Here is a 16084-nt window from a genome sequence, read left to right as displayed (position 1 = left end):
ACGTTTTTCCATCAGGTTGACCTTTTATTCTGAGAAGACACCTTAAACTCTTAAGGCCATTTTGGAAATGTCTTCTACATACTCATCAGAAATATTTGTGACACTCCATTTAGCATAGCCCACAACAATAGCAGCATTCTTATTTAATCACGTATATTCTGTTGTTCAAAGCCCCCTTCCCCACCAGGAGAAAGTAAGACTCTCTCTAGCCCTGTATGTTTGACTGCTTGTACTCATATCAACCAGGTGTGCATTTGACGAGGATATCCTCACACCGGGAGTGCATTCAACACACACAGAATCACATGCACACCTACTGTACACATGGCGAGGGGGGGTGGGGGTCCCATACAAACACTGACTGTGGCCACACTGCTGTGTGATTGGTTGATCATTTGTGTGCTTCAGAATTCCCTGAACATAAAACGTGCTACATTCAGCTAGCTTTGACATTCCAACTCTGTAGTGGGCTTGGATTAAACATACCACCTCCTTCTCCCAACCACACACTCCTGACACACAAACACATCTTTCTGTTTCTGACTGTGCCTTCCTAAACCTATACATGGGCAAAATGTTAACTGTACCATAAAGAGATTAAAAAAAACAACAGAAAGCAGATAAGGAAATCAAGAGGCCAGAATGTCAACAAAACCAATAAAAATATTAAATACAATAGTTGTAAGAAATACTTAAAAATATATTTTTTCAACGCTTTGTTTTACTACGAATGGTCTCAAGGCAACAAAAAAAAGATCAAAACAGCCCTCAATTTCAAACCAACCCCGACATCTGTCGCCTCCTAGACACGTCATACATATATGAACAAAGAAAAGTTACTACAGAATACCTATATTTATATCACCCCCCAGAATTTGATTTGTTGGAATCTTCCAATTATATTAGAATCTAAGGACAAGGCACTATGATAGGGATGTGGTCTCTGGGTAGAAGTTACCCTTCTGGGAGTAGATTTAGAACCAGCTTACCCTCCCTTAGTGCCCTAACAAATAGGGGCAAAAGGCCTCAATGTGTAGGGGCAACTTCTTCCAACTCCTGGATATAGAGATTGGTTTGGAATTGTGTTCAGAACTCAAAGGGTTTTCCTGTCCGGTAAAATAAATATGCCCCCTCACACTCTTAACATGTTTGGCTGACCATCCTTAAAGTTTTTCTAGCACTGATTGACAAACAAAACATTTTGAACACCAAAATGACAAGCAAATCATTTAAAAGCTACGAAGAGAGAATTTGCATAATGTATCAATAATAAACATTTCTAGTGTACATTCCACAAAGAGGCTTGTACTGTATTTATGATTCGGAATAAACATTTTCTTTGTGGCTTTCAACATCCTCAGTGACAGGCCTCTTCCGCTGGCCGTCATATAGGATCACCAATCTCTTTGGATGAGAATTGCAGCGAGCTCTATGACTGGCTGATACAGCCATCAATCAAAACAAGCGATTAGTCTAACTCACATTCAGTCATTCACAAACCCCAAAACGCTATCTCCAACATCTGAACAATTGACCCAATGATTCTTAAAGATTCTTTAGGCATTTATATAAAAAACAATATAAAAAAAAAAAAGCTTTATAAAACTCAAATGAAACTGTGTTTGCAGGGGTTGAGGCATCATCTCTGCAGTCTGAATATTCGCTGCAGCCTAATTACATTAGTGACTACTGTGGAGTGGTGATCCATTGTGATTGGTCCATCCATTTGAATGGGACAGGAAGTCTTGAACCACTGAGCACCACAATTGGTCACCAGTCCATATGTGCCCTCTCAGGCTCCATACTGATTGGTTCAAATGTCCTCCTTTCCAGGATTATATTTTATCGTATAAATTCTCCATGTACTAACGTACCGAAATAAATAATCTTTGTATATATGCGTTAAAGAGTTTAGTACCCAGCTGTCATAACAACAGACTGCGGAGAGGTTGTCCCATTCCATTACTGGTCAACATTCAGAGTTTCACTTCAGTCGCCATTCGATCCAATATGAAAGATCGGCAGTAAAAAGATGGCCAGTGGCATTATAAAGATACTAAGGTCATTGAAGTACCAGTGAGCCAAACACTTATGTTCCACTATCCACACCATATTGACCAAGAGCAGAGGATAGTCCTTTCATTGTGTGCGTGCATGTGAGTGAATAACCATCTCCAAGTCTCCTCAGAGTAAGAACATTGGAATCTGTCCAGTGGAACATTCTTTCTATCTTCGGCTGGGGCGGATGTCCGTCACTCAAACCGATATCTTATAGGTGGTCCCTCCAACGCCAGTCACCTTCTTCACCCCCCCCACTGGTTTGGATGTGCTGTGATTGGCCAAGCCTGGGCGACAGGTGGATCTGATTGGATAGCCGTTAGGAAAAGGGGGGGGGGGGGGGTTAAGGATATAGATAGGGGTGACAGAGGGAGGAGTGAGAAGAAGAGGTGAGTAGATCCGATTCAAAAATAGACTAATAGAACAGGACTTATGATAAGGTTACAAGAGTAGAAAGATCATTGAAAAGGAGGAAAAAGGGCCCAGAAATAGACAGTGAGAAAACAGTAGCATGCTAAACTGCTCATGCTAACAAACACAACCACTCCTGTTTCACACACATAAACACATACTTGCATGCCTCTATATCAAGTAGACAGCCTACAGATACAAACATCTATCCTACTACACAGTTATACCCGAGCATGGTTTTGATCAACTTTAAAAAGAGACTCCTCATAGACAAACACACACACAATCCAGCAGAAACACACTGACATCAAGAGGAGGAAAAGGAAGACTCACACAGATCAGGGAGGAAGAGGGCTCATATAGATCAATCAGGGAGGAAGAGGATGAAGAGTAGCAGGCTCGTGGCTCAGATCTCTACTCACTGTGGAGCCTGGGTCACGCCGATTCCGCCCCCTCCCGACAAACTGCCTCCTCCTGTTGGCCGAGCCTTGTGCTGGAGCCCTGCCTCCCCGGTGTAGGAGGGGGACTTCCCTAGGGAGGGGCCTCTGGGCGGGGGAGACACAGGGGGGTCCGGGGAACAGGCATGCGGGGAGGAGGGGGAGGGCTGTTCAGAGACGGGAGGAAGGGGGCGAATGGAGGATGTGGCACGGAGGTGTGGGTGTCTTGAGTCCTGGTGGAGGAGGTGGTGCTGTGTCTCAGGGTGGGCAGCGTGTGGGGGATTCGGCGGGGGAGGGCTGACGGCGCGGAGGTATGCCCTGTTGGGGGAGGAGAAAGAGGCAGAGCCCTGGAGCAGCTGGCCCTCTCTCTGCTGGGCCATCTGTGCTGAGAGGAAGGGTGAGGTGTACCCCTGCAAGGGCACGTCCCTGACACCGGGGGGCGGCGAGGAGGTCATCGCCGGGGGAAACGTTGCAGGGGCGTGGGGCTTCTGTGGGGACAACTCGTGAGCGGCCGACTCAAACTCAGGGCTCTCGGACGGCGTCAGCAGGCTGTCGTAGGACAGGCTGCCGTTCTGAGGTGTCTGATTGGCCAGGCTCTTGTAGCTGGTGTCGGTGGTGCCCTCTGATTGGAGCGTGCCCAGAGTATTATGGTGTGTGTGGGCAGAGCGCATGCTGGAGGAGTGAGAACCACCGGTGGACAGGACCAGAGAGGAGGGGTAGGAAGTGTACGACCGCCCCCCTAGGGAGTACCCGGAGATACCCCCCGCAACCACCCCACCCGTCCCACTGGACCCCCCGGGGCCCTCGCCCCTCTCCCCTCCACGTGCCGCCAAACCAATTACCGACCCCCCATCCAGGCTGCTGGGCTCAGACCGATAGCTGGGCTGGCGACTCGACTGGAGAATGGAGGGAGAGTCCAGACTGTCCCCACGAATCATCTGGAGAGAAAGAGACACAGAGACAGAGAGAGGCAAGGAGAGCAGTAAGAGGTAGTGAAGGTAGAATGAAGAGAGGGAGGGAGGGTGGAAACCTATGTTACAAAAGGGATTACTTTGAGGAGACATTCCTCAACAGAAGACAACAGACATTTCTACAGAACACAGTTTCTCCAGAGAGCCAGCAAGACGGAGGACTACTGGGGAATCACATGATCAAGACCACTAACCTCAACACCACAAGAACAAACACCTAAGAAGACATAGGCATTGAAGTAGATGGAGTCACGAGCACAAACCATTTTCACAGATATTCACGGACACACACAGAGAGATGACACTAACAGACTTACTCATCAACCGATGACCAGAGCGATCAATTCAAAGTCAAAGAGAGGGGGATGGAGTTAAGCACAAAGGAAAGAAGGGACAGGACCTGAGAGAGGGGTCTGTCAGAAACCTCTGCTCGTCCCACCTGGATGCCCTCGGCTTAATCCTTCTACAGCTGATCTATCAACTGATTTGACCTTTTGTTTAACGTGTGTGTACGCGTACCTTGTTTGGGTGTGTCAGAGCTGTGTGGTTCCTCTGTGGGCTGCTATAGGCCGGCCGGTACATGTACATAGAGGGAGTGGACGGACCTTCAGACAGCAGGCTGCTTTCTGAGGGGGGAAAAAAAAAAAAAAATATATATATATATATATATATATATATATAAAAACCAGTGTTACAAACTATACAGCACGTCCGTGTGGGATACTTGAGCGAGTGTGTGTGCGCGTGCGTTCACTGCTCACCCTCGGTGTCTGCGCGGGGCAGGCCAGGGTAGCGGACCTCCGGTTTGGGAGGAGGTGGAGGCTCTGCATCTGCTGACTGGCTCTCCATCTGCTCTAAACTGCTCTTAGACTGACAGGGACAGGAAAGGGACAAGACTGTTCATATGACACAAATGAGAGCGAGAGCTGCATCTGTGAAAACCCCTGTATGTTAGATCTGTGTGTGTGTGTGTGTGTATACCCGGGTGCTGTGGTGGTCGTTCTGGATGCCGTTGTCCAGGACTTTGGCCTCTAGCTGCGCCTCGGAGAGAGGAGGGCGGAGAAAGGGAGGCTGCACCTCCACTGTCTGCTTGCCCCGCCACCGCCCCACGTACCTGACAGATGGGAAAACACATGAATGACCCAGAAACCTTCCACTGAAACACAAACTTCATACTCCATTACACACACATATATATTGTTAGATATTTTACTTAGTTAACAACCATAACTCTTAAGCTACACTGAGTTGTCCCCTTAGGGGCTTGTTCAACCAGAAGCTGCAACAGCAGAGGAAAACAGGAGGAATGAAGGAGAGACCGTCGCTAACCTGGGAGCCTGAGAGCTACAGAGCACGTGCGAGACGTTCCTCAGACAGCCATTGGTGAAAGGGTTAACTCCGCCCCTAAACTTCCCTGTGACCTGAGAGCGAGAGAGACAGAGAGCGAGAGAGAGCGAGAGAGACAGAGAATCTATTTTTAGATAATCTGGATCATGTCGGCCCTCTCAGAGGAGCACACCCAGATAGACAGACGTACCTGCTCGTTAGTGGTCCTTCCCCGAGCTACCAGTACCATGTGGAAACCAGTAAGACCAGCTACCGGGATGAAGAACAGGCCAGCGGTACACATCGTAGCCATACTGGGAACACACAGTCAAGGACACAACCTAAATCAGCGCAACAACGAGACTGTGTGTGTGTCTATGGTCGTGTCTACACTTGACACTTAGATTGCGACTTCTGCGATCAGAATAGGAAGATCGCATTGAAAAGACGGGTTTAGACGCACAAAAGTGGCTTTGTGGTCTGATTGTGTTCAGATCTGTCTGACCACTTCAGGAGCTGATCAGGGATGTGTTGTGTGTGGATTTCTCCTCAGTCTGGACACAATCAGGCTACCGAAAGCATATAGAGTGGGCGACGTCATCAGCGCTCCTCCCACAAGTCTCCAGAAAAATGTTGTTTTGGGACCGAGAGGCACCGCTTCATTATAACGTTGGAGGAAGTACGTTCCTAGCATGTGAGGAACGTGTTTGCTGGACTCCTAAATGCTAGCCAGCTAGCTAATTAAAAAAAAATTTGGGCTAGACTTAGGCTGATCTATTTTCAATCCCTTTAGCGTTGCTTGCTAGCTACAGAGGTTAGCCGGCTAGTTAGCTACAGTAGTTAGCTACTGCCATCGGTTGCTGTTGCGTTATCATATTTAGCCTATTCCACCGTTTGTAGAATGCATAGTGGCATTTGAATATAGCGCGGGGAAAGGGAATCCGGACACACTTAAATGTAGGTGCATGACTAGTTCAGGACTCCATGATCAGAACTCCATGATCAGAATACTAAAGCTGCATGAACTGTCAAGTCTAGACACGGCCTATAAGGATACGTGACAGAGGAGTGAACACTGTCCAGCTGGTGCTGGTGCTGGAGGATGTACAGCAGGCCGAAGCCAAACACACCCATGATGTGGATTGTCAGGGACAACAGGAACAGGAAGAAGTGACGGTAGTTCCTGCGCCCGATACAGTTGTTCACCCAAGGGCAGTGGTGGTCAAAGTCCTGCCAGGTCACACACACACACACACACACACACACACACACACACACACACACACACACACACACACACACACACACACACACACACACACACACACACACACACCCCCCCAACGGTCACAAAAGGGTCAAGAAATAAGACAACAAAAAATACCAATCAAATAACTGATGTTTTGCTGATATTTCTACTGCTGCCTCTGACAACTTGTTACAACACAGTTGTCACCTGTCATACCGCGTGTAATGTTAGCACGGTGGCAGTCTGGAGTAGTGTGGGTGTGTGTTTACCTCCACACAGTTGTCACACACAGAGCAGTGTGAGCAGCGGGGCGGTCTGTAGAAACGGCAGCTGGAACACCACTTCATCCGGACCTGAATGCCCTTAACCTCCACCGTTTTATAGAGCGGAGCGCGGAAATCATCCTCTTTATCCTCATCCTCTTCCGCTGTGAACACACACACACACTGAAACACTTTCTTTACACCTTAAGACAGGCATCTCTAACACACACTCTGCTTACCTCTGGGAAAGACCCCTGGGTCCATAAAGGTGGCCATGCAGAAGTTGGCGAGGGTGAAGAGGAAGACCACAGCGTTATAGATGGGAATGACGGAGGAGACATGCTCTGACAACCACGGACACCTGGAGGGAGAGGGATGAGGTGAGCGATATTTTATATGGGATTCAGTGTGTGTGTGTGTGTGTGTGTGTGTGTCACTCACGTGAAGCAGAAGAAGAGCGTGGTGGAGCCGACCAGGAAAATGGTTGCCGCGGAGACGGGAACGTAGCGACTGGGTCGGAACGGGCAGGGAGGAGAGAAGGCGGGGCCACCCACCTCCTCACCTAGTCCCCCACTACTGAACCCCGGCATCAGAGGGAGGGAGAGAGGAGGAGGGAGCGAGGTAGAAGAGGTATATCTAAAGAGAAGGATGTTGGAAAGGTCAGAGGGAAGACCTCAGTGTCCGTATGGGATAAGGGGGCATGATGGTAGATGGGAAGGGTCTTAGGTAGCAGAAATAGTATTATTACAGAAAGCAGCCATTTGGGTGAAACATCTTAAGGTAGCCAGATATTTGCACTTCAGCCACTAAAACATCTTAAACTAAAATACTTATTTTATAGTAAAGTCTACACCTTTGTTTGCATATGTGTAGATTTTTGCAGGTATATCTACAGCTAGCTATACATTTTATATCTTTTGAAAACAAAACTATACATTATACAAAAAGAATTGCAACTTTTATAAATATTTCTGTATGGCTTTCATGTAACCTTATTTGGTGCAACAATATACATAAATCAACCAAATCTTTCCTGTCTACTGCAACAAAGACCCACAAGGGCACACACAATTAACTGCTTTTACAAATACTTCCTGACCTGGTGAGACCACAAACCAACCATAACCCTCCACCAGGGATCAAAAACTACATCTATCACTACTATTTACAAACTCTCTTGTAAGGGAAATATTGGGGGGGGGCAGAAATTAGGCAGTAGTAGCAGGACTGCCTGTAAAACAACATAACAGGGATGTCTAGCAGAGCAGTGACCATCCACTGAACTCTGGTCTTGTACAAGGTGTATCTAGGCACTGAGTGTGTTTGTGAGACAATGTGATTGTGTGAGACAGAGAAAAGTGTGACAGAATGCTTGCAAAGGAGAGAGTTCCAGGGTCTATATTCTGGGGAGGCAGCAGCAGCTGGGACAAAAAAATAAATAAAAAATGTAAACCTGCCCAGTAAAAATCCAAGCACCCAGTAAAAAAAGCCTGAATACAAAAGCTCTCAAATGTTGTATACACTATTCAGTGCTCTGTCCGTCTAAGAGAGCGTTCATATCCACAGGTGAGATCAGTCTTGTTGGATCAACTTGATAAATTATCTGTTTCTCTAGCTGTTTGTTTTAGTCTTTGTAACAGTGCAGGTAAAACCCCTCCCATCTCTGAAACCACCGTAGACACGCCTCCTTTCCCATGATGCCACGCAGAAAGAGGAAGCCACTCAGACAACTGCAGGTCTTCTCAGTCCAGTGTTCTATCACACGGTTGTTGTCTATGACAGCACCTCCTGAAACATAGGGAAACAGAGGGCATGTTACACAACTACTAGATTACATCAATAGCATTAACCAACACCACAAGCTTCAACCATTAGTAATTACACACAAAATCATTAACACGAATGCAGCCATGAACAACATATTGTTGCAAGGTGTGACAATAACATGTACTTTACATAGCTAGTTGTTGCACGCCACAGAAGTGTGTGTACGTTTAGGGAGTGGCAGGTCGTGTGTTGAAACCTGACAATTTTGTCAACTGTACTCCATCTTAATTTCCCAGTACTGACTAACGAGGTCAAAACGGGTATCTAAAAGCGTTTCTAGCGCTCTCTCACACACGTATTCATAAATATACAACAGCACCCTCATCCACACCGTTAGAACACTGAAAACAGTGTTAAGGCAATGGTGGAACCTGAGCATTAGAACACACCTCTACTACAACCTTCAGCAACCTAGCTAGCTACTCAACACACCCCCATCTATGACAGAGGCGCACAAAAGAACATACCGGTACAATCAACAACACCTGACATACAAATATTCTGTAGATAATATATTTAAAGCAGATAATATATTTAAAGCAAACACTACATATCTTATTAGCACCAAAACAACCCTATCTGTGAAAACAGGCTGCTGAATGTTGGAGGTTGTGTGACCTACTGTTAGCAGACGACTAATCATCTCCATGCAGCGCACACATTAAATCCCCCTGATTTAAATGGCTGTTATAATCCTGAAATATCCCTGTTCAGCAGAGTAACGTTACCCTGCCTTTGCCACTGTCACGTTAGCTTCCAAACATTATGTCTGTTAGTGACGAGTCTGACAGCCAGCACTTCACTTCTATCAAGTCTGCTAACTCAAACTATAAAGTATCCGATTGCATGCTCCATCGTCGATGCTAAACAGAGCTAGTCAGCTAACCATGTTCTGCAGGAGATGCTAGGTATGTAGCTAGTTAGCGAGCATAGGCATTGTAATTGTGTCCCAATGAATCTGTACATGTACGTTTATTGTACGCCTGCTGCGATGGGTTAGTGTACATGTGACAAAATTAAAGGATAAGGATAATTACTACGCATTCTGAGAGCTGTTGGGACTCGAAAGTTACGTGAAACTGTAACCCCCAGTTTTTTTTTTAAGTGACCTAGACTAACGTTACTCCTTAGTCCAAGGACCTAATATGTTGTTAGGGCGAATTGGCTCTTGAAGCCAAAACAGCCAAATACTCCATCTAAACGTGAATCGATTCTCAATTGGGGTATGGTTCTAGAAACACAAATCCCTCTACTTTCATATCACATTAAAACAACTTCACAAATGCAAAATACACTTACTGTACCGGGTTAACAGTTGCAGCGGACAGTATTTGTCAGTGACATGTTTGTGGCGTTTGTCTTCCGTTTACACAGGTGTTCGGATTCCCAGATAACGTTAGCTGTCTGCGTAAACAAACACTAACATGGAAACATGGCCGTGTGGGAACCCAAACGCTATGAAGTTGTGTAACAATTTAACCTTTTGTTTGGAAAATATGTATATTTGATGTTAAAGATAAGGTCATTATGCTTCCAAAATCGTACCGCAAGCGAATCGTTTTCATGTTCAGACCGAGTGTCGTTAAAAATACTCCCCCGCACAGAAGACGCCTTCGTCCAATGACTCGTTATGTGTAATGTAATAATGGAACAGAGTCCCTGATCAAGGAATAAATGTTAGCTAACTAGCTAGCCAAACCAGGGCAAGTTTGTCGCGACGACCTGTGTTTGATCACCGCTTGAGACAGTAGAACTATAAACTATCAGTTACTTGAATATTGGGGAAAGCAGTTCACCAAAAACGGGGCATACCTGACATCCAGGGCTGATGTTTTAAAGTTCTTAATATTTGGGTGAGTTTCGAGTCGCGAGGCTAGTTAGCTACTAGCTAGGCCAATGGGGGAGTTATTTTACGCTGGCCCGTGTTGAACCGGGCAAAAACCCATCACGGCATCCGGAGGAGCGCCCTTCTCAAATCGAACAGTAATCGAGCATGGTGCATCGTCCAGAAACATTATTTTCCATAAAATAAATGTTTCAATTTTCTAACTAGTTTTCATTTGGAAGACAGATTTAACAATCACCTTTGCATGTGAAACAGAATCCTAATAATTACTAAACGTCACTTTTGTTTGAGCCGACCCCCGTTGGACAGAGCGAGGCACCTGGCGCCAGCTCGGTTCCAAAATCGAATGCAATCAACTTTCAGCCGGTGCAAAACACGCCATCACCTGCGCCCGGGCGAGATTAATCGAACCCCCTCAATGTTGGCACGCCGGAACTGCCCTCGCTCCTTTAGGTGGGACGTTTGTCCAATCAGTGATTGAGATTAAGGTCATTCCCACAAATCTCTTGGCCTTCGCGGGTGAGTCGGTATGTGTATGAGGGACAACATTTGAAAGCTTTCAACATGCCAGAGGTCGCTCAGGATAGTGGTCTGTTATCTAAAGCAGTTTACAGCTTCTGAACAAAGAGTCATATCTAAAACATTGCTGGAAATGGCACATTTTATTTAAAAATGTATTTTCACAATAAAAACAATCATACCAAACAGTCTTGTGTGGGAAAACAACTTGATAGAACTGATATAAAACCAAGACCAGTTTCTGTACATTGCAATTGATAAGTTGAATTGAAAAAATATTTACAGCCGTTTTCCCTCCTCCCTCAGCTCCATTCCTCTCCACCCAACACTAAACCCCTCCCTCCTCTACTCAACACTCTCCACCCAACACTTGTGCTGTATTTCATCTCTCCCTTATCAGTTGAGTGTGAAACCAAATATTGACAGAACAGATACCGCTCTCCTAGTCTGGGTACCACTCTGTTTAGCTATCATTCCAACCCTTGTCATATGCCAAAGATAGATTTTTGGTACAAGGAGTGTAATGTCAGCTAAACAGAGCAACCAAGCTACTGCTCTGCTGCCCCAAACACTGTGCTACTGAAAAAAAACTCCTTGACAGAGCCATCAGATTTCAGACATACTGCGTTTTCCCCGCTCTCCTCCTCTATTTGAGGTCGATAAAGCGAATGTCCATGATGAGCAGTGTGTGTCTGGGGAGGGGTCTTGGGGCGGGCGAGAGCACGGTCATCACCTGTCCCTGTGTGTCCACGTTAGTCACCACAATGAACCCACACACCGGGCTCTCCAGCAAGCCCCTGCGCACCCCACCAGCCACCTCCTCCCCCTCATCGGCACAGCTTACGCTCAGTACATGGTGCGTGAGGTCGCGACCTGGGGTCACAGGGACTAGCTTCAGCTGGGTATCGTCCTGCGACATCCCCAGAGGAAGGCACGAATCCGGGATGGACGGCGCTCCGATCTTGTAGATGCGCACGTCAGAAAAGCGCACATCAAAGGCGTGAGGGTAGAACGAGACACCGCGGAAACCGTAGAAGTACTCCCGGATCTTGTCGTCCCGAGCCTCACGCCGGCAGTCTTTGGAGCGCTCCACGACCCCTCCGGATTTGGGTAACAGCACGACTCGGACGAAATGCGGCAGGTCCCGCTTCAGCTCGTTGTAGAGCCTCTCCTGGTCCAGCACCAGAACCACATCGACCTCGAAGGCTGAGGCGCAGTGGACCAGGGCCTGGTAGCCAGAACCCTTCACCCACCCACAGGTGTTGATGATGCAGCCGCCCACACTGGCTTTCCTGTTCACCTCACAGCGCTGGGAAAACACCTCAGCCAGACATGATGTCAACTAGGAGGGAGGGAGAGAGAGAAATGGATGGGGAAGAAAGAGTGAGAAAGATTACATACACCAGGGGGAAAAAGTCCATTACAAAGTTATGGGTTCATATAACCTAATACCATAATCATAGAGGGTTATCTGTGTCATCTTTCACCTTGTTGTAGAGTTTGATGTTGGTTCCTGGAGTGGTGGAGCCAAAGTGGTAGACCAGCGGAGCCTGTACTGAGTACCCCTCTTCCACGTCAGCGGGACGCTCAATACACAGCGCTGACATTGTGCCCGGGACTGACACCTGACACAAGACAGGAAAGCGTCACGTCATCAACAGCACTAACCAGACACAGCCAGTCAACACCATCACAGAAGCATGATTCATTTCAATATTACATGCAATTATCCTTATTAGCGTAATAGCAGTGATAGTAGAGGGGAACAGTAGCAAAGAGACGATATGCACGCCTCCATCCACAGAGACATATTCATACACATATTCATGTCTCACCCCACTCTGGCCCACGTCGAGCTCCACCAGTGTAGGCCTCCTGCCCAGTCTGACAGCGTAGCTCAGCAACAGCCTGCACACCGTCGACTTCCCCACGTCTGTAGGCCCCACCACCATCACCTGGGGGACAACGTTGAAGCAACGATTACACAACAAGCGAGCACACACACACTGACCAAGGGCCACTTCTCACAAACAGACACACAGCCGAACACAGACCCGTGGGCCCCTTTCGTTGTCTCTCTCCGCCTGTCGTCTCATCTGTTCCAGTGCGGCGTGGGTGTTCAGGTAGAGCAGCATGGGTGTGTCCTTTGATACGTACGCCACCTAGAAGAGAGCGAGATCGACACATTTCTGCATCCGTCACTCCTAGCAGTTGCAGATAACAAGGCAGACGTTTCAGCCATGCACATATCCCCCTCCATCCATCGGTTACTCCTCCACAGCCTCTCACCTCTGTCTTCCCTGAGAGAGAAACACTGCAGCCCTGCCAGGTGAACACAGCAATCTTGGAGCCCGGTGGGAACGTGTACTTCTTGTTGCGGTTGAGCTCCGAACCAAAGACTTCGGCCAATCCCGTGAGCAGCTCCAGCTGCACCTTCTCCCCAGCCTCCACCTCGAACCGCAGCTCTGTCTCTTTCTCCAGGTCGAACCTCGTCCCCCCCCCACCAGCGCCTGCCCCGGCCCCCGCAGCCTCCTCACCAGTCTTCTCTGGGCCCTCAGTCGCCATGGCTGTACAGAGACAAAGGTTCGATTTAGCCTCAACAGCACTGATACTTCACTGACATGGCTGCTTCATCTCTGCCATGTGATAAGTTGACGCTGGATACGATTTATAACGTGACTGATCATTAGATGCTGCAATGTCAGATTTCAGTGGTGCTCTCTCATAAGTCATGACAGGATATGAACATCCCTGGAATGACTTATGATAGCACAAGCACACTATAGCGCAGAGTCCTCTATTTCAGTGTGGAACAGTATGCCGGTAATCACGGTACCAAAATATCATGATACTTATGATACCAACATTTTAGAGTACCGTTTCATATCATACCACCAAATTTGTCGGCCCTGCCGATCTTAAGGAGCTGCTGGCGCCTGTTATAACATGTTTATAAAGTCAGCTTTATTCATATATTCAGTTGAATTGAAGCAACAGCCACTAGTATGCACGGTCCAATAGTATCCACATCACTTTCATGCGCATATCAGGTGGCAGCTGTAATCAGCTAGCCGCATTCCCCTACCAACCCTCACTCACCTGCTTCTCCCCGTCCGCTCTTCCTGCACATCTATCCCTCCATCATTTATAAATATAATTTAGCCTTAATGGCGAGCGGGGCTGCAGACCCTGATAAGTCTTGTGTTGTTATATTTGTACATTTGTTACAGTGGAGCAGAGCTAGCAAAGTTGATACATTGTATCATTTCATCACGTGTTATAAGTACACTGTCATGCAACCTCTGAGTGCCAGAGAGGGGAAATTGAGCACAGCTTCACCACAGGCATGCTTGCAGCTTTGCAGCAGAGAAAACCGCTTGTCTCTGGCCTAAACGTAAAAAAATATACAACCCATATTACCAGAGATACTTTTTCTCTCCATCAGGAATTGCACTCGTTTTATATAATTTCACAAACCATGTCACGGTCCGCTAATTATTGGTTTGATAACAATGTTGTTCAGTCATGTTACATAGCTAGCTAACCACCTTTTAACTTCACAGTAGGTCTAGGCAACTGAGATTTTTTATTTAACTAAGCAAGTCTTATGAACAAATTATTATTTACAATGACGACCCACCCCGACCAAGCCCTAACACGGCCGGTTGTGATACAGCCTGGAATCGAACCAGGGTCTGTAGTGACACCTCTAGCACTGAGATGCAGTGCCTTAGACGGCTTCGCCACTGATTGGCACAGGAAGAAAGAAAAAGGGCATGCTACTCATGAAATGTGCTTCAAAGGTAAAGATTCATATAGGCCGAATGAAAACCTAAGCTAAATAAAATAAAATAAATGTATTTTTGGTGCTGCTTAATTTGTTTGATGCCTAACGTTCAAAAGTTGAGAGCAGTGTGTGTTTGTGGTAGAGAGGGAGACAGTATGTGAGGGAGACGTGTGTGTTAACTGAAGAGTAACGGTTTTATGCAGTGTTTTCCCTTACTGCCACAATGACACGCAGATCATTATGCATGTAAAGTTATATTCCTTCCTTCCTCCCATTCCTCCAGCCAAATCACAGGTAGGCCTATACAAATATGAGCAAATCAGCCATTCTGTGCAGTATTCTATAATTACACTATTCAGTGTAAAGTTAAATTCAACATGTTTTATTGAGTAGAAGTGCGACATTCAGTGACAGGTTTCAGCGTAGAATATAAGCAGAACATCTGAAACCCGGAACAAGCGTCTGGGGGACGGGGCGAACAGGACAATCCCTCCATCATTTCCCCCCATCGTTTCGTTAGTACAAATGTGGTATCGTGACAACACTACAAGGCTCTGGTATAGGCCAAAGCAGAACAGTAACGCGTGCCAATCATTTACAACACTTAGTATAAATTACATGTTGAGAAGCTACAACTAAGTTGATCAAGAGGGGTGTTTCTTTCTACCTTTATATATGAACAACTTGAAACGGCTAGGTACAAAAAAAGTGAGCGTCTGTATAAAGTCCAATATCATGCGAGAAGTAAATAACAATGCTAGCTAATGTTAGCATGCAGGCCAGCTATCCGGCAATGCCTGGCTAGAACGGTACCAGTGAAAACCTGCTGAATGCATAGAACTGAGATATATATATATATTTTTAGATAATTGTTTGGGCCAAAATACTACATTTGCTACTTACAGGATAAGTGATTGGTCCTAAATTCGTTTTCAAAGCGTCCTCCACCTCACCGGAAGACCCCCCATAGAACCATAGTCTGACAGACGTCATTCGTCTTAGAACCAATCAGCGTCTGTGATTGTGTGGCTCCTTGACGCATTTTTTTTTTTTTAAGTATGAAATCCGGTTGATTTATTTTTTATTTTTTCACCTTTATTTGACCAGGTAGGCTAGTTGAGAACAAGTTCTCATTTGCAACTGCGACCTGGCCAAGATAAAGCATAGCAATTCGACACATACAACAACACAGAGTTACACATGAAATAAACAAAACAAAGAAGAAAAAACAAGTCTATATACAGTGAGTGCAAATGAGGTAAGATAAGGGAGTTAAGACAATAAATAGGCTATGGTAGCGAAGTAATTACAATATAGCAATTAAACACTGGAATGGTACATGTGCAAAAGATGAATGTGCAAGTAGAGATACTGGGGTGCAAAGGAGCAA

At 46.4% G+C, this 16084-nt stretch overlaps 2 protein-coding genes across 10 annotated transcripts; both read right to left on the bottom strand.

Annotated features, from left to right (window-relative positions):
- Window positions 1-3: 3 nt before the first annotated feature.
- On the bottom strand, window positions 4-10794 carry LOC139581205 (palmitoyltransferase ZDHHC5-B-like). Of its 8 annotated transcripts, none has more exons than XM_071410715.1 (14): window positions 10355-10431; window positions 9842-9946; window positions 8389-8503; window positions 7157-7351; window positions 6955-7076; window positions 6722-6879; window positions 6261-6433; window positions 5415-5517; window positions 5207-5298; window positions 4859-4991; window positions 4639-4747; window positions 4397-4503; window positions 2892-3844; window positions 4-2362 (listed from the first exon to the last, which is right to left on the bottom strand). In XM_071410715.1, exons 3-14 carry the CDS (start codon window positions 8409-8411, stop codon window positions 2257-2259), a joined length of 2274 nt encoding a protein of 757 aa, XP_071266816.1. In that variant the 5' UTR covers window positions 8412-8503; window positions 9842-9946; window positions 10355-10431; the 3' UTR covers window positions 4-2256. The 8 variants fall into 8 exon arrangements, 7 of the variants coding, with proteins under 7 accessions (XP_071266816.1, XP_071266814.1, XP_071266818.1 ...); XM_071410713.1 differs by lacking the exon at window positions 10355-10431 and adding an exon at window positions 10088-10339; XM_071410717.1 differs by lacking the exon at window positions 10355-10431 and adding an exon at window positions 10088-10339 and having other exon boundaries at window positions 9847-9946.
- Window positions 10795-11031: 237 nt separating this feature from the next.
- On the bottom strand, window positions 11032-15701 carry LOC139581207 (polyribonucleotide 5'-hydroxyl-kinase Clp1). Of its 2 annotated transcripts, XM_071410722.1 has the most exons (6): window positions 15598-15701; window positions 13197-13474; window positions 12962-13069; window positions 12743-12862; window positions 12395-12532; window positions 11032-12249 (listed from the first exon to the last, which is right to left on the bottom strand). In XM_071410722.1, the coding sequence occupies exons 2-6, from the start codon at window positions 13470-13472 to the stop codon at window positions 11554-11556; spliced, it is 1338 nt and encodes a 445-aa protein (XP_071266823.1). In that variant the 5' UTR covers window positions 13473-13474; window positions 15598-15701; the 3' UTR covers window positions 11032-11553. The 2 variants fall into 2 exon arrangements, with proteins under 2 accessions (XP_071266823.1, XP_071266824.1); XM_071410723.1 differs by lacking the exon at window positions 15598-15701 and having other exon boundaries at window positions 13197-13775.
- Between the last annotated feature and the right edge of the window lie 383 nt (window positions 15702-16084).

The sequence above is a fragment of the Salvelinus alpinus genome, chromosome 7 (assembly GCF_045679555.1).
Source record: "Salvelinus alpinus chromosome 7, SLU_Salpinus.1, whole genome shotgun sequence".
Lineage (NCBI taxonomy): Eukaryota > Metazoa > Chordata > Actinopteri > Salmoniformes > Salmonidae > Salvelinus > Salvelinus alpinus.
The sequence above is the reverse complement of the archived record's forward strand: the minus strand, read 5'-3'. Positions and strand labels throughout refer to the sequence as shown.